Raw genomic sequence first — 22,975 nt, 5'->3', positions numbered from 1 at the left:
CCCGTCTTACAATTAACTTCACTATTTTTCGTGGTCCGCTTGACCAATTAACATCACTTAAAGATTCAAAAGCTCATTAATAGAGCTAAAGTTAATTATCATGAGTTTTTCTTTCCCTTCAGTAAACTTTAAGATTTAAGTAAACTGGTATACTTGAGAAATGATATAGGAGGCTGGAGGTTAATCGTTGGACATCCAAGCAAGTAATGGATTAAAACTTAAATAATTTGTGAAGCATTAAGCCAAAACATACAAAGCAACAAAAAGATAAAAGATAAGAAACAGGCACATCCATTGTGAGATTTGTTGATGTCTGTGAGCTGGGAACTTGTAGTTCGGTCGTTTCTAATCACCCTGTACCTATCCTCGCTGCTTTGGACAATTTTAACTTCATTCACACACCCCTATTAAAATTTGTAAAAACGTTTTGCTACATTTTTTAAAAACTTCACGAACGCCATTTTACTCAGGCTAGGAAAACATGGGATTGTGCAATGCTTACACGACCTTCTAGGTTTAGCGCACGAAATGGGGCAATACTATCTGTTGGGCGTAGATTATAACAGTAAACATCCGCGATGGGGTTCGAATGTTCACAATCCACGAGGATTATCTCGTTAAACTCCGTGGTTCTTGATACTTTCAGGCCAATTGAACCCATTTCAAGAATATGTGCTCCATATATTTTTGGTGCGATGTTTCTTAGTACTGAAATTAGTAGCTAAAATGGAAAGGCTTAATTGGAATGTGTACACCAAAACCTTGAAAAACCTGACAAATCAGCAAATAACTCTAAAAATACCCAAGGATAGTCAGTGTATATCCAATAGGAACTTCCAACTGGCAGCTAATGTGCAAAATGACAAAATTAACATCCATCCTCTATTTTTTTCTTTAATGGTACAATATTAAATCAATAAAAGCTAATTCTAATCCCATAGACGGTGGAACTGACAAGATATGCAATGAAGCAAGAAATGACCTCAAACTTTAATAGACCATAGCGAGATACTTGATCTTCAGGACTTGCTACGAAAAATCAAGAAAAACAAAGAATCATGTTTTATCGGACGATGTTGATAAATCAGTCAAAATCATTAGATATGATTTTATGCAAGTCAACAATGCCATCACGAAGCTGAAAACTAGCTATAGTAATTGTCTCTGATACAATAATATCAGCTTTCAATAATGTATTTTTAGGTTCTAAAGTAAGGAGTAGGCCAACATGAAAGAAAATGCACAATTTTTTCGTCAATTGTACCAATCCCAGTCATACCTTTATAACAATTGCTTCTTCCTTTGGGTGTTCTCCATGGGCGCGTTCTGGGCCCACTGGTGAACTTACTTTACGTTCAAAGCATTCCGTAGGTACCGTTCAGGCAATCATCAGGAATGAATGGCGTTAAAGTCTTGTTTATTCAACGAAGATCTAAAGAGAATCCGCGTAACACGTTTGAGTAGTCCAACTACTCACGAGTAAAGACGGACCCAATAAGTGACCCGGTGCCGGTTCATAGTAATTTCACCGATTCGGAGACTAATCAAGATCAACTCAAGTTAGATTTACCCTTCAACGAAAAATATACTTCATAGGAAGCATTATATAACAAACTGATTTATGCACGCTATCAAACCAAACTTTTAGTTATCAATCCATGTTAATAAGAAAAAAGATATACCCTTAAAAACTCGACTGTTCGTTCAAACAAGATGGATTAAGAACATTCTGAATCAAAGTATGGTCTTGTAGAAGAAAGCAAATTCAGTTGTTACTGCCAAGCTTTCGACCTTTAAGGTCATCATCAGCGGAAAACAATCTTAAATAGGTCTACACATTGAAATATTTAAGGTTTTTACAGATCTCAAATTTCCTTGAAGACAGACTCAGTACCAACATTGCCAAGGTCTGTAACCTCTTGCGGCAGACTTGGCCTTCAAGGAAATTTGAGATCGCCTGTTAAAAGTTTAAATATTTTTACTTGTAGACCTATTTAAGATTGTTTAGCCTTAATGATGACCTTAAAGTAGGTCGAAAGCTTGGCAGTAACAACTGAATTTGCTTTCTTCTTCAAGACCATACCTTTATCCAGATGTTCGTGACTGAAAAAGTGGTCGATATTTCTAATACTGAAAAGATGGATTAAAATCAATCGAAGGAAAGTATGTACTTGGAAAGCCGCTCTTACAGCTATAGGACTATCTAACTGTTGTAAAAAATACCATTCTTCACCAAAGGAATTTTTTATTCTAAAAGATCAATATTTACATGTTCTTATTCTTTTACGAGTAGAACAATTTTTAATACCATTGTGTGCACATAATGACAAAGATAACTTGCTATTTTATTTATAGACGGTAATTAATTTCGCTAGAAATTATCTTTTTAATTTATCTCTTAGAATCATTATTACTTATCAAAAGCAATATTAAAAAGGAGTCATGCATTTTTCAACAAATTGGCTTTTTAAGCAAATTTTCTCTCTCTTTTCTCTCTCCATCTCTCCCTCTCGCCTGGTTAACAAATGATGATTGAGCTCTGTATCAATATTCTTATCTTATCGAAGGAGAGTAAAACTGGCAGAGCCGTGTTAAATAGGGGAGGGAGAAGGCGGTCGAGGATTGTAAAAAGTGACAGTCGTCGGTCCAACTTTTCCCAGTCGCGATCTTCACAGAGGGATGACCATGGAGTTCGAAAACGGCTTTTTTTTCATCGCAACTCTTTCAGCTTTGGTCTTGATTGCCGGGGTTGCTGGAGAAAACGCGACCGAGGCAGATAATCAGCCCATGCCCACGGTTACTACTGCTAGGAACGTGGAAACCACGCCGCCGAATAATGCCAGCTCGGTTCTTGCCACAAGTGTTCATCACCTTTTGGATTTATTACCAATACCCGAGGGTGAGTTCGAAATGAGCTGTTCTTAACCCAATGGTGATATTTAATCTTTGTTATTAAATGAAGAACAGTTTACTTTTTTAATGCACAAGTTAAATACACAGTAAATCCAATACTTGATATGGTTAATCGATCCGTTAAAGACTAAGAAGGTATGAAGATAAAGCATATAAAAAAAATAAAAAAATAAACTGAACCGTGTGGAAGAGAATGGAGAAGAATATGTTTATGAGTTGTATCGAAATATTCATTCTAAATGTTAAAAATATCAGAAACGCATTAAAAACAGTTTCGGACGAATGATAGTTTGAAGGTAGAGACCGTGAGTACGGCGTATGATGAAGAAATAAGTGTGATAAATATGATGTGATAATAATAGAAGAAATGGAGAGGATAATAAATGAAAAAACAAAAGTGAAGGATTGAGTGTATATGAATTTCACTTCACGTTTTCATCACAAAAAAGATAATTGAAAAAACATGTAGAAAGGTAGATTTTTAAAATTTATTTTACAGACTGCCCTCTTTAAGATTGCAGGCTCTTACAATTATAAATATTTTAATATATTTTTACTTTTTTTTATATTTCTAGAAAGGTTATTCTTTAGGTAGGGTTAGTTCTTGACAAATGGTTTTGATTTAGGTTATTTATTTCACATATACGTTTCGCGCTATTTTTCCTTTTTTTCTGCCCATCTGCAGAAAAACCTTATAAAGTGTTGTAATTTAAAAATCGTATTGTACTATTTATAATTTTTTAATAATTGATTTTTTTATTTATTTTTTTGTAGGATTCCACTTCTATAGATTATTTTTAGGTTATTCTTTAGGCAGGGTTAGTCCTTGACAAGAGGTTTTGATTTAGGTTATTTATTTCAGATCTAAATTTCGGGTAGTTTTCCTTCTTTTCTGTCCATCTTCAGGAAAACCTTTACAAGAAGTACAGTCATATAGTTTACATTGTAAAATTATCAAACTTTCATTTATATTATTATTTTTATTTTATGGTTAAAAACATCAATATAAATTACCTATCTGTCTCGCCTGTCCCCCCTTTGCGTTTTTTTTATAAGGTAGCTCCATTTTATTCTCTGTAAAATGGGGCTACCATTATATTTTTCTATTCTATAAATATATTACCATATTTTTAAACTACAACATTTTATAAGGTTTTCCTGCAGATGGGCAGAAAAAAAGAAAAAATAGCGCGAAACGTATATGTGAAATAAATAACCTAAATCNAAAAAAAAAAAAAAAAAAAAAAAAAAAAATAAATAAATAAATAAATAAATAAAAATAAATAAATAAAAAATTATAAATAGTACAATACGATTTTTACAATTACAACACTTTATGATCTTTTTCACTTCACTCTGATCACGTAGGTGGCAATTATTATTACAATTTATCTATTTAATTTTTATTATTTTTCATAACTTTTACAAACAATTTAATTCACAAAAGTCTTTATTGTGCTCTTTAAATAATTCCTGATTTGTTGTAGACCGAGTTCCTCCTCGAGTGATTATTAATCTTATGAGCCGTGATCTCGAAGATTCATTCAGTTCGCAGTGCTGTATGACATGCTCCCAAGTTTGGGGTTCCGTTGTCCTGCAGTTGCATAATTCAATGTCCTCCAGTTTAAGCCTGTATAAATAATTCTTGTGTTTACCATGATTACTCAGTACTTAGGTCAGCTGCTGTCTTCGAAAAAGTGTTTTTGTCCATTTGCCTTCTCTTGTAGCACTCTATACAATATTCCTAAACATTCCTCATCTTCGGTACCTCGTCCCTAGGTCGGGATCGATTCATTTTCGACTCCAATGTGAAGAGATGGCTGATCCTGGGCTGCCTCTTTAGACAACCTATGTGCCTCTTCGTTTCCGTGAATACCCTGATAAGCCTTGACCGTTTGCCGTCCTTACAATTTAAAATTGTTAGGGATTTAGCGGCTAAGTACTCCTGAAGTCCTGTTTGCCTATTGAATTTCCCTTAGTTTAGCTCTTTCCAAGGTCAAACTTTTTAGAGGTGTTTACATTAACATCCTTTGTTACATCGAAGTACACACTAATAAATAGATAGTCAGGCATTTTTAAATTTTTATTTTCTTTATGGAGACATAAAAGGACTGATTGTATTCGGTCGCCATCTTGGTACTCTCAAAAAATTGTTTTCTGAAAAGATTTCCTGATTTTGTCCCATTATTATTTGTTTTGCATTTTCATTTGTGAATTCCCGGAATTTCATGTATTATTAATCTAGGGTTTAGCTTTGTGCCTACTTCTGCCTTCAAGGTTTTTCGGCAACTATTATTAAATTCGTTCATTACCGTGTCGTTATCGTTTTTTGAGCATACATGAACAAAAACTTCGATGTTTAGTTCTACCGAATTTATATTATTTTTGATGATATTCCGGGTTTCTTCTCATTTCGTTGGTGTTTTGAGTTTTATAACTGCAGCAAAAGTTTGAACTATACTTTCGCTAAACTAGAGGTTTTGTAGTACNGAATTTCCCTTAGTTTAGCTCTTTCCAAGGTCAAACTTTTTAGAGGTGTTTACATTAACATCCTTTGTTACATCGAAGTACACACTAATAAATAGATAGTCAGAGATTTCTACCACATCCTTGTCTGAGAATTGAGTTAGAATCGCAAATTGTTTTATTTAATTTAAATTGTTTTTTAGTACGACGATCGCTGTACGGTTTCTTCCCTGACCAGCCTGAAATATTTTCCAGCCTCTGTGAATACCGACTATGCTGGTATTTTGACAGTACGCTTCCTGTAATAATGCAATGTTTGCAATGTTTCACGTTCAGTCATATCATTTAGGCATGGGTCGCAGCCCTTGAATGTTGCAGATTACATCCATTAGATTTCGTGATTCGATTGACCAAATAACTTATTTCAAGTAATTAATCTTTATTTAAGGTATTGCTAGAAATAAAAAAGCCAGTGTCACGCGTGGGATTCGAACCCACGACCTACGGCTAAATACGCCGCTGCTCTACAACTTGAGCTATCGTGACTTCGATCCATCGGAACCTACTTCCCATCTCAACCTACCTTTCGCCTTCTTTTTGCCATTTTTCAAATGTCGTGTAATCAGGATTCGATTCTCGGCGACAAATGAAATGGCCACGGAGAGCTTTAGTGTAGATATACTTCATTTTACTTAATAAATCTATTAGATTTCGTGGTCCGATTGACCAAATAACTTCTTTCAATTAATTAAACGTTATGTAAGGTATTGGTTGAAATAAAAAAGTGGATCAAGTGGTAGAGGCGTATTTAGTCGAAGGTCGTGGGTTCGAATCGCGCTCGTGACTCTGGCTTTTTTATCTTACATAAAGGTTGCATATTGTGTTGAAGGCATCGTATAACTCTGCTTTTTATATTTGCACAATTTTCCCCGACCAGTATTATTCGTCAACAGCAGTGTAGATGTAGATGATTGGTCAGGGTGTATTTTGTACTGCGGCCTTGAAGAATTGTGTTCTGTGCTTATAGCACCCCGGTGAGTCCGAGGTCATCGTGGAATTTGATTATTAGGCCCGTTTTCAATGGTTGAATTTCTTGTTCGGTTACTTTGTACCTCCCAAAGAACTTCCTCCTGCGGGCAAGTGTAGCCCCACAGTTTTTTAAAAGGTGTGCTGGTGTCCCCTCTGCTTCTTTGCAGAATCTGCACGTGCCGTGTCGTGTCGTGCCAATCTTCTTTAAATGTCCATTTAGTTTGCAGTGACCTGTTAAGAATCCTGTTAAGTTTCGCAGTTTTTTCCCTCTTCTCTTGAAACGTTCTGATACTTCTTTCCTTCCGAAATTTTTTAGGATGTTCTTGGACTGTTTATGTCCAATGAGTGAGTTCCATTGATCCCTCATTTTCTTTTTATCCTTCTGTCTGAGGTACTTATTGATAGTATGGGTTCCTATGTCACATAAGAACAGCAGTGCGTTTACAATCTCGTTTTTCAATTGGTTTATTTCTTACTTTGCTGTTGAATGATGTTAACATTTCATACACTCGTTCCACTAGCGCATAACGGGACAAGTTGTTTCCTTACTCGTGCGATTTGCCTGAATGGTATCGAGAGCATTTGTTGCAACTGCGAACGAACAAATTGTCTGCCACACGACAGAGGGAGCACACGATTTTAATTATATTATTTAGCAGCAATTTACGAGAGCAGTATCAACTTCAATAATTAGTTTAATTAATTGTACTTTTAATCTTAACGTTTGGTTGAGATAAAAAAGCAATAATTAGATTTTTTCTTGTTACGCTTGTTTGTTAAGGCCTTTCCGGGTTTCTTCTCATTTCGTTGGTGTTTTGAGTTTTATAACTGCAGCAAAAGTTTGAACTATACTTTCGCTAAACTAGAGGTTTTGTAGTACTTTGCTGTAAGCGGACTTGGCCGGTGGATAGTTTGTGTTTGTTGGGTGAGAGGCAAGATTTTTTATTTTATTGTGTTGAACGTCTCGGTTAAATCACAAATCACTTCTTTTGCTCTCGACACTTTTCCTTTAAATGACACTACGTTTTGAATTATTTTTTAATTTTTATTTTCTTTATTGAGACATAAAAGGACTGATTGTATTCGGTCGCCATCTTGGTACTCTAAAAAAATATGAATTATTGATGAGTAGATAGAAAAAGATTGAGAGAGCAAGATTGAAATAAAGAGAGAACAGAGAGAGAGAGAGAGAGAGAGAGAGAGAGAGAGAGAGAGAGAGAGAGAGAGCCTGTTTGTGAAGTCGAGGAAGAAACTAAGAAAAGTAAAGATAAAGTTAGTTATAGAAAGAACGGGTGTGAGATATATATGGGCAGACAGATATTGTGGGAGAGAGAGAGAGAGAGAGAGAGAGAGAGAGAGAGAGAGAGAGAGAGAGAGAGAGAGAGAGAGAGAGAGAGAGAGAGAGCCTATTTGCCTATTTACATGAAGAAGCAACTAAGAGAAATAAAGATAGTACGTTAGTGGCATGAAAAGAGTTTTCATATATATTTTTGATATCACAGATAAAAAATTTAATTATTTTATATTTAATGAAAAGCCCAAATCGTTTATAAAGATGTTTTAAAATAAATTACAAGAACACACACTACATCATGCTGAGGTACTCATACTAATAGGGTATAATATTTGAATCCAACAAAATTAGCATTAATGAACGTTTGTCATTAAATCTTTCAAATTCCTCAGCAAGACTCGAATATCATACGTGATATTAATTTTTTTCAATATTTCAGTTCATTTTCAGGTCTTTTAAAGACCAATTAACGCTTTGCCAGTGGTGCTATTTTAGAATAGAAAACGGCCTCAACTCATAGCCCGGATTAGTCAGACTTCTCACCTGGTTAATTTTTCTCGTCGGGGCGTTCATTGTGATAAATTGTTACGCAAACACAAAACGGCTTACATAATGTTTATCACCTTCATTTGACTTTATTGTCTCTTTTTTTTCGGTTTCTCCTTGTCGCGGTTTATAACCAAGTGGCGCGAGTGTGGTCGACGACGTTCAAGAAGCGGATTAACGCCTGTAACCTTTAAAAAGAAAGTTTGTTTCTTGATTATTTGCTTGAACATGAGTGTTTTGTCTTACAAAAGTGGTAATTTCATTTTTAAGAGTTACAATGGGTAGATTTGAAAACTACAATCCAAATAAATCCACATGGCTATATTTTTATCACTCTTGCTTTATTCACTTAGATTTCAAAAAATATAAAAAAATCTACTTGTTTAAATAATTGAGATGCACAACATATCGAGGTTTGATTGAATTTACATTCAATTTTTTTTTCAAGCGAAAGATTATTTTACATTGTTGTTATCGTTTCTGAAGATTAGCGCTGTTCTAAACAATTGTTATGCAACATTATTGTTATTGAATGCATATCGAGTAAATGATACTATTTACTTATTTATTGTAGTTTATTATTTAAATAAATATTATTTAAATTTTTTATGTAGTTAGTTTTATGGACGTTTAAAAGAATTGAAGTGCTAAGAAAGAAAAAATAATTTTAGTTTATAATTCACTATTTTTCGTGGTCCGCTTGACCAATTAATATCATTCAATTAATTAAAGTTTTTAGTTGAGATAAAAAGTCACTGTCACAAGCAGGATTCGAACCCTCGACTTTTGGCTTAATACGCCGCTACTCTATCACTTGAGCTATCGTGACTTCAATCCACTCGGACACCAACTTCTTTGAAAAAACTTTGAAAAAGGGCAAAAAGGAGGGAAAATTCGAAAGGTGGGTTCAGATGGGAAGTTGGTGTCCGAGAGGATAGAAGTCACGATAGCTCAAGTGGTACAGTAGCGGCGTATCAAGCCGAAGGTCGTAGGTTCGAATCCCGCTCGTAACAGTGACTTTTTTTATCTCAACTAAAAACCTTAATTAATTGAATTAGTTTATAATCTATATCTATGGTACAAAACTTTGAAGTACGTTTTATTTATCCTGTAAAACAGTAATAATTTTTTAACTAAAAAATCAAATAAAACAGCAAGAATAGAATAATTGTTCGTCCAATGAGGTTAAACTAAACTAAATGAAGGAAATTAACAGTAGTTCGCCTTCCATTACTCTAATAGCAATGATGTTGATGAACTTGATTTGTTCGGTTATGTGAGCGACTTGTGACAAAAGATATTTATTTGTAATCAACAAGCTAATACTACAACACCCCGGGCGAATAAATATTATTGAGAAGCAAACGACTTCTTAATAGAAGTTACAAAATACGTAACAAATATGGTTTTGAGGGGAAAACTTACAAAAGGATTTATATTTATTTGGAGATCGTGACATGCGGTCTGGTATTTATATTCCAAAAATTATAAAAATCTTATGTGCAGGAAAAAGCAGTATAACGGAAAAACAAAGAAAATTTTTTGTAATGTTAGTATTGAGGCAGAGTTAGTAAACTCATTGGGAAGGACAAAAGCGGGCAGAATCTATTAGTATTAATTAACGGGAGTGTTATTATAGGTCAATTTTCAATTCCACAGTAATAATTAAAATATCTAGTTTTTTATCATCTTTTAACAACATAAATGATAATAATAATTACTATTTCTGCCTATCTGCTTTAAAAAAAAGCGAGTAAAATGAGAAACCCACTATCTTGAGCAATTATTATTATTACTTACTTTTTAATTATTTTATCAGCTTATGGCTAATGATATAAATACTCAATTAATTATACACAGTTTTTTTGAAATGAAAAATTTGTGTCACAGGCGGGATTCGAACCCACGACTTTCCGCTAAATATGCCGCTGCTCTACCACTTGAGCGAAGTGACTTCGATCGCCCATGCCACAAACTTCTCATTTCGACTCCCCGTTTTATACAATTGTATTGTAGTTGTATTGTGCATTGCTTACAATTGGAATAAAACGGGGAGCCGAGGTGAGAAGTTTATGGCATGGGCGATCGAAGTCACGGTAGCTCAAGTGGTAGAGCAGCGGCGTATTGAGCCGAAAGTCGTGGGTTCGAATCCCGCCTGTGATACAAATTTTTCATTTCGAAAAAATTGTATATAATCAATTGAGTAATTATTATTATATTATGTATGATTTAGAAAATTCATCATTTTTGTTACTGTGCTTTCATTTATTCTATTTTATTTTTATTTGTGTGTTAAAGCCTATAGATACATATTACCTATATTACAACTTCTATTGTGCAGATTATTTCTATAACAATAAATAATAATAAAAAATATAATATACATATGCCAATTAATTATTCTTTTCTTGACGAAAAAGTTCGTGTAACGAGCGGGAACGAACCCACGACCTTCGGCTCGTGATACTAACTTTTTCATCTCAACCAAGACTGGTTAATAATCTGTTAATAATCTGTTAATAATCTGCACAATAGAAGTTGTAATATAGGTAATATGTATCTATAGGCTTTAACACACAAATAAAAATAAAATAGAATAAATGAAAGCACAGTAACAAAAATGAATTAATTATTCATTATAAGAATAATTAATTGAAATAAGCAATTTGTTCAATTAGACCACTAAACATAAATGGATAATCTAAATATTTTATTATATCAACTCTTATTTTTTTAGATTTAGGTAAAAGTTGTACCAAAAAAGAAGACTGTAAGAATACCAATTCGCGCTGTTTCAACGGAACCTGCCAGTGCTTAGAAAACAACGTTCTCGCATCCAATGGAAAAGAATGCCTGGAAAGTAATAATTTAATATTGAGTGTTAGTAATTAGGATATCACCTAGGTTTTTAAAATAAATGTACGCGTTAAATTACCAGTGGTAACCGAGTTCGGCGAGAAGTGCAGCGAGGACGTGCAATGCTCTCCTCTGAAAGACACGTACGGCGAAGTCGTGTGCGTCAATCTATCCTGCAGATGCGACCCGGTCCGTACAAAACTGTACAAAGAGGCCTGTCTCGAGCAATCGCGTGAGTATTGGCAAAAGGGGTCGTACAATTTGTCGTTATTCCGTAAAAAAGTCCGTATTTTCAGATTTGGGAGGCAAGTGTATACAGCACGAGTCCTGCAGCGTGAAAAACTCCGAATGCGACCAAGAGGTCTGCGTCTGTTCTGACAACTACGTGCCAGATGCCGACGGCATGCGTTGTCTGCCAAGTAAAATATCACAACAATAAAAAATATCATTGAAGTTAATAATTTTCTATTTGAAGTATTGAAGGAAATGAATGCGACGTGCGAGATGGACGCTCAGTGCAACTCTTATTTGGGCGATGGAGCTCTGTGCTTGCAGAACAAATGCGCCTGCTTGAACTCATTTCACTTCAATGGCGACGTCTGCGTTGAGAACAAACGTAAATATGTATTTTTCTATATGATTAAAGAAAGAACGATAATGGTAAACAGAGCAAAAACTAGAGTTAATGCACTTGTTAGCCCAGGAGAAAAGAAGCCGATGTGATAACACGATAGTGCTAACGTTTTTTGAACAATGCTTATGTTTGTTTGAGTCTTAATTACAATTACCTTCGGCCTATAAAATTTTTATTTAATGCTTATCAGATTGTTTGGCGGCTATACTGCACCCCTTTTAAGTGAAAAAATTGTTTTTACGGGGGTTCGCAACACCAGAGATCATATCAACCGTCAGGGTGCAGGTGTTAAAAAAAAGAAGCCATGTAGGATTCGAACGCAGGGCCGTTGGATTCGAACCCAGGACCTTTACCTTTTAGTAATGAGCACCGTGTCAATGCCTAAACCGTTGCGGCCACCCTTTAAGGATTATTGTATTTCCTGTTCCGTACTTGATTATTTCAACCGGTTGTTGTACGGTGGAGAACTGTGGCGCCATAATCTGTTGATATGACGGAAGAAGAATACCAGATTGATGCCATTCTTTCTCTAATGCTCAGAAACTGAAAAGATTTCCTTTTGATGCATCCAGTACTTTCTTTCCTATCTAATCACGCAAGAGGTTCTTGGATTGTTCGCCTTCAGCAAGAGTTTCTCACTATTTCCTATTTCTCACCTTGCCTTCTCTTGAAAGATGTCCTCTAATAGTATGGATTCTATGTTTTTAGTTTCCCTCTACTCCTGCACGACCTTGAACCCAGTAGAAAGTGTCTCTCCAAACCTATAGACTTTAGTTTGATTTTGAATTTTGCAACCATCTTTGAACTGGCCATTTTGGAGTTAGTTGCTGGCTGCTTGGCTGTTGCTTAGACTTGAAAAATATCGTTTTATAAGCACAGGTCTCTAATATTTAATTCTGGGACTAAATACCCCTGTTCCTTATTACGACTTAAATCCATCGGTGTAGTAACAAACCGTGTAGTTTTGTGGTTATCTGCAAGCTTTTTAAATTCAATTATGTCACCACGTGGAGCCGTGAGTATAGGATATTTTTTCAAGTTCCAGTCCCTTTAGAGAATATATATTCACGTTACATAAAAACCTGTTCTGCTAACTGGTTTTCTTTATTTATTTAAGCTCTGGGTTCTGACTGCAAGAAAGACGTTGATTGTCTCATACCTGTTGATGTTGAACCTGGAAACAGAAGGACCTGCTTCAACGGCACCTGTTCCTGTCTTAAAAATTTCAAGGAGTTGAAAAAAGACAACATCTGCGATAGTAAGTTTTATCGTAAGTAATTGTTAACTATACTGGTTTTTGGTATAAAAAAAATTAAAAATAAACAAATAAAAATAAAATCTATTCAAATTGCTGAGAATTTCAATTTGAGGTAAGTAGATAAGTTGAAAGTTATATTAAATTTATTATATATTTAAAAATTATATTATAAAAAAAATGAAAGCGAACATAGTACATAGACTTTACAGCTTTGAGGGGGCTTGAAATTGAAGAGGTAAGAGTGAAAAAGAGACCATCACCCTTATACTTCGTATCTTATTGACCCACGTCTTTCTTATATTTTATATTTAATGGGATTATTAAATGATACGTTAAGTATATAATATTTTGTTCTTTTCCAGCCGTTCCAAGTTCAGCAGCCCGTTGGGATAATTTCTGGCTGACAACCCTGATTCTTTCTCTGGTCATCAACTTTCTCTATAAGATTCCTTCGAAGAACTGCGTTTGAACTAAAGGCGCTTTCTCAAAATTCACGAATTGACTACGAAAAAGTCTTAAGTTAAGAAAATATAGTTTAGATTTAAATTTACAATTTCAAAAAAAAAATATTGTTCCTTCAGGAGATTAAAACTGGAAATTTTATGTTATGTTGTACGGTTATAATTTTTAATATAATCTCATTTAGGTTTTTAAGTACATTATAGGCTTTATTTATAAAAACAAATAAAATTTTTAAAAAATATTGAATTTTTGTAGAATAGAACATGAATTGATGAAGTTGTGAAAGAATACAAACACCTCACAAAGGCAATAAAGCTCTAGACGTTATAGCTAAGCAAGCTTCCGAATATACAAGCCTTTAGCAGAGGCACTTTCCAGGCTTCCCCGGTCGTGCTTCAGGGCAATGCTGGAGATAGAAAATATGGAGGACTGGGAATCTTGTTCGACAAAAACCGGAAATGGAAATTACACAAAAACGTTCTTTCTAGGTGTAGCCAGCCAACGGACAAGCCCTTTGCCCAAGCAGTACTTCCACAATGCTGTGTACAAATAGAAAAATAGCGCTATTGTGTAGAATTTGGGAGCATATTTTGTTTCACTATTTTAACTTCGAAGCAAAGGTTGTACTCACTTCGTGCAAATTCTGCTAGTATTACCTGCCCTCTAGCCAGCCTATCAGCGCTGATAAAAAAAGACTTATGAAAAGAATTCATTCATTTCCTTAAAAACATCGATTTTCGAAAGTTGTAATCGGTTATAATAAGGCTTTGAAGAAGAAATTGAAGCAATGTACGTCTTTTTAGGCACAGTGAATTAGTGGCCCCCAATTACGCCAATTAAGCTGATCTCTATTCCATTTTATTTTATGTTAAATATCTAAAGTTTTATGTGAGATAACAAATGTTTGCATGTTGAGATAGCATAAAATTAAAAAAATTTCTATAAAAAATATATATGTATGTGAAATAACTAGAAATTGGTGGATATTTGGATTAAAAAAACGTTTAAATAATGCACGGCAAATTTTTAATTACTATTACTTATTAATTACCAATTACGTTTATAAAATTATTCAATATTGTACATTTTTCCAAATAAAGAGTGAGTTCTCAAGTTGTCGTTTATCAGATAAAAAGGTTCTACATTTACTGAAGTAAAAGGTAAACTTTTGAATTAGTGGATACAATTGAGCAATTTCGTGCAATAAAAATCGAATTCGTATAATTAAGCTTCAAAAGTTCAAAATGTGCAATTTTGTCATTCCATCCTTGTATCATGGATTTGACAGAAAGATAAATGGCACCGAAATCTGATGTATTAGAAATCCGAGAATACCGAAGTCCCTTCGGAACCATACCAAACGGTGCGAAGTGGCAAAAAAATTTTTTTCAATAGGGTTTTTCACATGGAAGACGAACAATATTTATAATGTCGACTCATAAAGAGATAAGAAAAGCAAACTGGTGATAAAACATTCATTCATTTGCGCACCTGGCACTCCCCTTAGCGTTCCTATTTTGTCATGACTTCAAAACTTTTTTTTATTTCGACCCTTTTCGCCTGCAGCTTTGTATCTTGCGGGAAGATCACGTTACCCCTGACCAAACTTTTAAGAAGTAAGTCTTCGGTTTTTAAGTTCGAATATTTTATTTAGTATTGATAATGGTGCAATGCAGGATCGAACCGTCCCTGTGATCTCGATGAAGACTGCACGACACCCAATTCCTACTGTTATGAAAGATCAATGTGCCTCTGCAGGGACACGTACATCGCAGTGAACCAAAACAAAACTTCGTTCATTTGTATTCCAGGTACAATTTAAAAAAAAAAGTTACCAGTTTGTTTTCATTAAATTTTGTTTTGCTTTAGCTGCTAAGCAAATCGGCGATCACTGCATTTATGACATTCAGTGCGAAAAGACTCTCGGCACTCTTTCGATCTGTTTGCCCAGATCGTCGGAAAGCGTCGGAAATTGCACATGCCGTCAAGGGTCTCATTTCAGAGATAACAGATGTTACAAAACAGCAAGTAAGCGTCATATTTAGTTAAAAATAACCTCCAACACGTAAACCTCTTTTTCATGACGAAAACAACAATTATTAAATATAATTATAACTCACAAAATCAATTATTTATTATAGCTTGTTGCTTATTAAAAACTGAGTATATAATTCAATTCACTAATTTCGTAATCCGCTTGACCAATTAATACCTTACAATTAATTAAGGTTTTTAGCTGGGATGAAAAAAAGCTAATGGCACGAGAGGGATTCGAACCCACGACCAGTTGAGCTATCGTGACCTCGATCCACTCGGACATCAACACCCCATCTCAATTGAAAAATGGCAAAAGGAGGGAAAACTCATAAGGTGGGGTTGAGATGGGGAATTGATGTCCGAGTGGATCGAGGTCACGATAGCTCAAGTGGTAGAGCAGCGGCGTATCAAGCCGAAGGTCGTGGGTTCGAATCCCTCTCGTGCCATTAGCTGTTTTTCATCTCAGCTAAAAACCTTAATTAATTGTAAACTGAGTATATAGTTCAGATACATTTATCAACGAATTGCCATATAAAAAACCTGACCTCATAAACGTTGTAAAAATTGAATACAAGAAAAGCACAAACTTGCTTTACAACAAACTTCAATTAATGAACACACTCACACACGCACACACACACACACAAAACGAGAAGCAACAGATAACGTTATAGCTATGGTTCCAAAATTCCAGCACTAAAATACAAGACAGCCAGGATACGAGAAAAACAAATAATATTAAACATACACACACTGGGACAGCATAAGCACCAAATTAGTAAAAAAGATAACACGCACAACATATTAACAACAAAACACCTCAGAAGCAGACATAAATTATATCTATTATACACAAAAAAATATATAAAAAAATTTTCATCTACCTCAGAAGCAGAGATTAAATGAACCAAATCAAAACAACTGACCAATGAAAAATTCAAATAAGAAAGAGAACAATACTAAATATAGCATGAAATAGACAAAAAAAGTCACAGAACAGTCTTTAAATAGACCAAATCGATACAACACACCAATGAAATGTATAACAATAATAATCATATAATACCAAGTACAGAGTAAACGCCAAATTAATTAGCAAGTAAAGCAGCGATGGACAAAAAAATAGAAAATCAAGCTAAATCAGCATAAATCAGTTCATCTAATCTTTACAAACAAAAAAGTGGACAATGTTCCGTCGCTCACAATACAGTGATACAGCTAAATATCTGGGAATGACCTTAGATGCCAAGCCGAGATAGAAAGAACACGTGAAGAAAAAATGACGGAAATAGGTTTAAGGTATAGACAACCATACTGGTTGATAGGACCTGGCTCCAACCTTGCTATATAAAATAAAACATAATATACATATAAACAACTCATAAAGCCTATTTGGACATGTGGTATTCAACTATGGGGTTGTACCAAACACAGTAATACCAAAATCATAAAACACTCCAAAATAAAATCTTTCGTAACATGGTCAATACACCTTGGTACATAAGGAATAAGGGTTTAGGCGTTGACACGGCGCTCATCACTGTAAGTTAAAGGTCCCGGGTTCGAATCCAGCGGCCCTGCATTCGAACACGACATACTTACAAATGTGTGGTGATTCATTACTGTCCGTTAATTGATAATTCTTCAGAAATCGTGAGATGCGGTCTGGTGTGATGTAGGCTTCAGAAAAACATTTTCTTTATCGTGTCAACGTTTCGATCTTTATTGAGATCATCTTCAGGGCCTGGGATTTACAAACATTGTTTACATTTAACAAATACATTTAGGATGTGGAAAAGTGAATTTATACAATGCAAAATATATTTTTTTGAAGATGATCTCAATAAAGATCGAAACGTTAGCACGATAAAGAAAATGTTTTTCTGAAACCTACATCACACCAGACCGCATCTCACGATTTCTGAATAATTATACTTACAAATTTTTGTTTTTTTCAAAAACACCAGCACCCATAGAGTTTATATGACCGCTGCTGTTGTGAACCCTCGTAAAAAAATCTTACGTAGGGATCTTACAAAATATAAAAAAATGCAAAGATTTGCCGCCAAACACCAGGCTCTCCTCAGCCAGCACGAGAATGAGGAAGGGACCAAACTCTTACATAACAGAAACACGGTCAGAAGATTAAAAAGAACAAAGCCATATGAAGTGTAGTTAAAAATGAATAGTGAAATGTTTACATTACATTATTATTTACATTCTTATTGTACCAATGGTTTATGAGAATGTAAACATTTATTTACTCTATAGTATTATTGTAAAATTAATGGTTGATCTAATAAGACCAGTTTTAATACATAAATTAAATTAAAAAAAAAGGAAAACAGCAAATATTAAAAAACAATCTTCAATCAGAATCAACCAAATCAATACAATTCACCAATAAAAAAGTAAAATAAAAAAACTATAACGGCTACAGCATAGTAACAGTTGCCAAATTATTACACAAAGGGCTCAAAAAATGTTAAAAAGAAAACGGCATAAAAAGATATTACTACAAATGTTATATAATAGCTATATAATAGCAAATACACAATTACCATATTAATAAAGTTTCTGTCTTAAGTTAGATTCTTCTACTCATCAATACTCTAGATCTCGGTATGTTCGTGATAAAAAAAAATAAATTAAAAAAATTCAGTGATTATTGCTATGCTTTTGACCTATATTAACGTCATCATCAGAGCAAAACAATCTTAAATACGCCTATAGATTGACATAATTAACTTTCTCACAGACGATTTCAAATTTCTTTGAAGACCAACTCAGTCCCATTATTGTCATGATCTGTTACAAGATTGAGGTTGAAACTGAGTCGGTCTTTAAGGAAATTTGAAATCTGAGAAAAAAAAGTTAATTGTGTAATCTGTAGACATATTTAAGATTGCACTGATGATGACCTTAAAATAGGTCAAAAGCTTGGCAGTAACAACTGAATTTGCTTTCATCTTCAATACCATATCTTGATCTGGAGTTTCTTTTTTAGGCCCGGGCTTTTCCTCTCTCTGGAACAGTCATCTAATAAGCCTTCGCATCAAGAGATGACATGTTCCGGTGTTTCGTCGTCCTCGGAATATCCGCACAGGATTGTTTCTACCACTTCGACTTTATACATATGCCTCCGGGGTCTGCATTGTCCAGTTATCAATTCAACTGTTAGTTTAGTCCTAACTCGCCCAAGATTTAATAGTTCTGCGTTAGTTTCTGTGAAGGTCCTTTGATGAACTTTTTCGCATGCCTTTATCCTGGGCTACATTCTCATTGAACGGAGGGACTTAATTTTAATCCATTGTCCAATGATCCGTGTTTTTGGCAGTTTGGAGTCACAAAATGGTTCAGGCGGTGTCCTCATCGAATTAGAATGAATTATTGTGAAGTATCACTATGAAGTACAACAATGAAGTAACAACTATGAAGTATCATCTCTGAAAATTCAGTTCTTCACCCTGGATCTTTTCTTTTTGAGATAGTCAACTAAAAATCTTGTAAGGACTCAGAACATTTCTGCAATCCATTTTCTTGAATGAACGGACATTTTAACACATTATTTTCTTTAATTCACTACTTTCGTGGTCCGCTTGACCAATTAATACATGACAATTAATTAAGGTTTTTAGTTGAGATGAAAAAAAGTTAATGGCACGAGAGGGATTCGAACCCACGACCTTCGGCTAGATACGCCGCTGCACTACCACCTGAGCTATCGTGTCCTCGATCCACTCGGACATCAAAAAAACATGAAAAATGGCAAAAGGAGGGAAAACTCATAAGGTGGGGTTGAAATGGGGAGTTGATTCCAATGATTGAGAATTCAAGACAGCAAACATTTTCAAACAACCTAATTCTAAAAATAAGCTGATTTTTAATATCAGGAACTACAAGACCAAATTAAAAGATATGGTGTTGAACGATTTAAATCCGCGATGGAAACAAATCCAAAAGTTAGACACATATAAGCTGTCAATTTAAAATGATGGTTTTATGAGAATCTAACGAGAAATAAACAAACCAATTTATTTGATCACAAAGTAAATTTCTAATTAGTAAATTCATTCTAACATCACCGTGAGATGGTCAATCTGTCGACCTTCTCTTTGACCAATATACTCCTGTTATTTTACTTTTCGATATCCGCTAGAGCAAACGAGAATTTTCAATTTTGAATAAAAAGATTCAGAACAAATCAATAAATAAAAAGTACAAAATTTAAAAAAAATCTTTAAAAAATGTCACTTCAGAAGCAGATATTAAACAAACGAATCAATACAGCTAACCAACGAAAAATTAAAATAAGAAAAAATAAGAGTAAACACAGTCTAGATAAATTCACTAAAGTAATACAGAAAGAAAACAACGTAAAAGAGATTATAATAAATGAACCAAAAGAATAGGCAGTACAACTAACAAATAAACCATTGTAAAATTTATATAATAATCATAGTATAATAAAGGCTTATAGAATAGGATAAAGAAAATGCATGTGAACCATTTGTAATGTTTAACCTTAAATTGAGTTTTCTTCCAAGACGTTAATAAAATTAAAGAACACTGAAAACTTGTAACATAATCTTATTGATTTAATTTTTACAAAGGGATAGGAGAACCATGTACGGTTCACAACAACTGCCACATCAAATCCAGTGATATTAAAGTCTACTGCACCAGCGGGTATGGCAACAAGGGGGTCTGCGTATGTCCTCCTGGCTTCCACTCGCTGGACAATGGAACCGACTGTATCGCTTCTTCCGGTGACTATCGAACATTATGTTAACTAAACTTCCCCAAAACAAACCTTTATGTTTTGTTAAACATTCGGTTTAAATTTTCAGAACTGGGCGGAGAATGTATTTCAGACGCTTCCTGTACAGCACTGAACACGAAATGCCTAGCTAGATGCGTCTGCAAGGAGAAGTACGTGTTGAACGCCGCGAAAAACCAATGCCTCCCACGTGAGAAAATAATCTAATATAGTTATTTTTAAATATTTTCGGTACTTAATTTATTTCAGATTCTACGGGCTTGAACGGCTACTGTAGAGAAGACGTTCAGTGTTCCGCCATCGTGAACGTCTCCATATGCCACCCGATCAAAAAGAAATGCGTCTGTAGCGAAATGTGGTCACGGGAAATAAACGGCACTTGCTTTCCCGTATTAAGTATGCACTATAGTTTTTTTTTTTTAATTTAAACGAAAAAATATTAACCAAAAAATCCAGAATTGGACGAAGCCTGTAGTCACAATCACGAATGCCATCCTGGATCGGAGAATGACACGAGCGTTGAATGTTACAACGGCTACTGCCAGTGCGTGCACGGAGCGATAAGAAATGGAAACGATTGCATATTACTAAGATGTAAGTTGAATATTAATTATTATAAAAGCTAATAATGTTCTTATAATAATAATAGTATAATAAACACAAAACATAATGAATATAGTTTCAAACTGAAGGTTCTATTTTTGTTCTATAATTTGACTATAATAAAGAAATTTCGTTTTCCCTAAAAATTACTTCAACATTATTCGGTATATCTCTCGAATTTATCAAACGCTTCTTTCATAGTGGAAGTGAATGACCTACTATCAAGCCATAAGTTAATTTTTCCGACGGCTCAGCTGGGAGTGGAAAATTCAACAGTGCCATTTATGACCCCTCTCTAAAATTATACAAAAAATATATACTGCAGTCATTTATATCTGTATTAACAGTTAAAATATACTCTTTGGAATATATATCTAAAATAGAAGGAAATGAATTGTCTTTAGTGTCACGTATTGTTCTCTTATAATTTATATTACACCGGATTTTATATTAGACGCCAAAATAAAAATTCTTGAAGTCCTACATGATTTTCATTTAATTAAAAATGACCAAACTCAATTGATCTATTTATTAAGTAAATTGAATTGTGAATGCATGTATCAAAAGTGTTTTTGCAAGGATTTAATTAATCAAAAATAAAATGTATAATTAAAAACACTAATCTTATCTTGACCTAATTCGCGCAGCCAATTCACAGTGCTATTTTCATTTGTCTCTTCGACAATGTACTTGAAAAGTGTTATTTTGAGGACTTAACCAGGTAAACTTTACCCATTGAATAAATTTTTTGATAGTCAAGAACTTTACTTTGAGAGTTAGTGATTTTGTTTGTTAAATCAAACCGTAAGCGAAAAACAAAACAATATTTTTTTTAAATTTAACCCTTTCTTTTGGGACCTTTTTATAACAATTTTGATGTTTTATTCTAGCTATTATTGGAGATACAGGAGGCCGTTCCGTCGCTTCAACATCATTTTCTAAACATCGTACGATCCTCCCTGCGATTCTTCCAATTTTATATTTATACTTTAGGTGATGTTACGTCAAATTATTTAAATAAATTAAAATTAAATCAAAATCGACAATTCCATTATCTGCCTTTAAATCTTATTTAAATTAAAAATGTTACTTGTAATCCGCAATGCCGGTTGTAAAATGTTGTATTATTACTGTGTAATAATGTATAAAATTTTAATTTAAACAAAATACTTAACATAGAAGATTTTTTAACCTATTTTATCCCTTTGCTCGTAGGCGTTATTTGCTTATTATATTATACCAAATATGGTCCGATAATACGAAAGTACTAGTTATTATTTAAATTGTGCCGCAGTTTTGGTGCTGGATAGTTAAGCAATTTTTATTTTTAATGCACAATCATTGAGATAACGCTATCTACATTTTACAGTATCTACTCATACTTTTGTATTTGTATTTGTAAGACCACTTCAAAATTGCATTTGGACATGGTTTCTATTTATAAAAGAATTTAAAAAGTTATAAAACGAGTTAGTTGTATTTTATTTTATTAAATCCTCAACGAAATCAACTTCTCATTTTCTGGGCTCTGTAAGAAAAAAATCGGTAGATTTTCTGTTCATTTTGATTTTGTGGCACATTTGCCGTTAGAAAGCAGGACAATACACACGGGAAATCGCACAGGCCAACCACTATAACGATGGTCACAATTTGTTAAAAAGGAGTACTAAGAGCGTTCATAGAAAGGTAATAATTAACCTCTGAACTTATATTCTATAAATACTTTTCTAAATATCTCAAAAGTTAATATTAATAAATATTTTTACGCTTCCTTTTTCTAAAATTAAATAAATTAGAGTAAGATAAATTTTTTACTTGTTACTTTTTCTTTTTTTTAGTTAGTGATTGGTTAAATAATAAAGTATGAACGCCTGATTTTAACTTGGATATACTAAACCTTCAAGACTGATCAGAGTTGAGTGGTAGGTATAACCGTATTGTCATTTTAATTCATTTTAACTTTTCAACTATTTCTGTTAATTATTTTTACTTTTCATTAATTATTTACCATTTTAAATATTTCTGGCTAGATTTGCATTAACCTTTTAGTAATATTACTCTCTTTAAGAAACTTGAGTTTTAAAGTTGTTTGTTTGT

At 33.9% G+C, this 22,975-nt stretch overlaps 2 protein-coding genes across 3 annotated transcripts; both read left to right on the top strand.

Moving 5' to 3' along the window:
- Window positions 1-2,563: 2,563 nt before the first annotated feature.
- LOC106661884 (uncharacterized protein DDB_G0272512-like) lies at window positions 2,564-14,151 on the top strand. Of its 2 annotated transcripts, none has more exons than XM_014385618.2 (7): window positions 2,564-2,899; window positions 10,986-11,108; window positions 11,187-11,336; window positions 11,401-11,523; window positions 11,580-11,720; window positions 12,856-13,008; window positions 13,359-14,151. In XM_014385618.2, exons 1-7 carry the CDS (start codon window positions 2,680-2,682, stop codon window positions 13,463-13,465), a joined length of 1,017 nt encoding a protein of 338 aa, XP_014241104.1. In that variant the 5' UTR covers window positions 2,564-2,679; the 3' UTR covers window positions 13,466-14,151. The 2 variants fall into 2 exon arrangements, with proteins under 2 accessions (XP_014241104.1, XP_014241105.1); XM_014385619.2 differs by having other exon boundaries at window positions 2,565-2,899; window positions 12,856-12,996.
- A 768-nt stretch (window positions 14,152-14,919) lies between these two features.
- Window positions 14,920-22,047, top strand: LOC106661882 (prion-like-(Q/N-rich) domain-bearing protein 25). Its single transcript, XM_014385617.2, has 8 exons — window positions 14,920-15,074; window positions 15,135-15,269; window positions 15,328-15,486; window positions 20,109-20,264; window positions 20,346-20,465; window positions 20,525-20,671; window positions 20,732-20,869; window positions 21,769-22,047. Exons 1-8 carry the CDS (start codon window positions 14,981-14,983, stop codon window positions 21,873-21,875), a joined length of 1,056 nt encoding a protein of 351 aa, XP_014241103.1. The 5' UTR covers window positions 14,920-14,980; the 3' UTR covers window positions 21,876-22,047.
- The last annotated feature ends 928 nt before the right edge of the window (window positions 22,048-22,975 follow it).

This window comes from Cimex lectularius, unplaced genomic scaffold (assembly GCF_000648675.2).
Source record: "Cimex lectularius strain Harlan isolate CLEC.00 unplaced genomic scaffold, Clec_2.1 scaffold312, whole genome shotgun sequence".
Classification (NCBI taxonomy): Eukaryota; Metazoa; Arthropoda; class Insecta; order Hemiptera; family Cimicidae; genus Cimex; species Cimex lectularius.
This window is presented reverse-complemented; position numbering and strand designations above follow the sequence as displayed.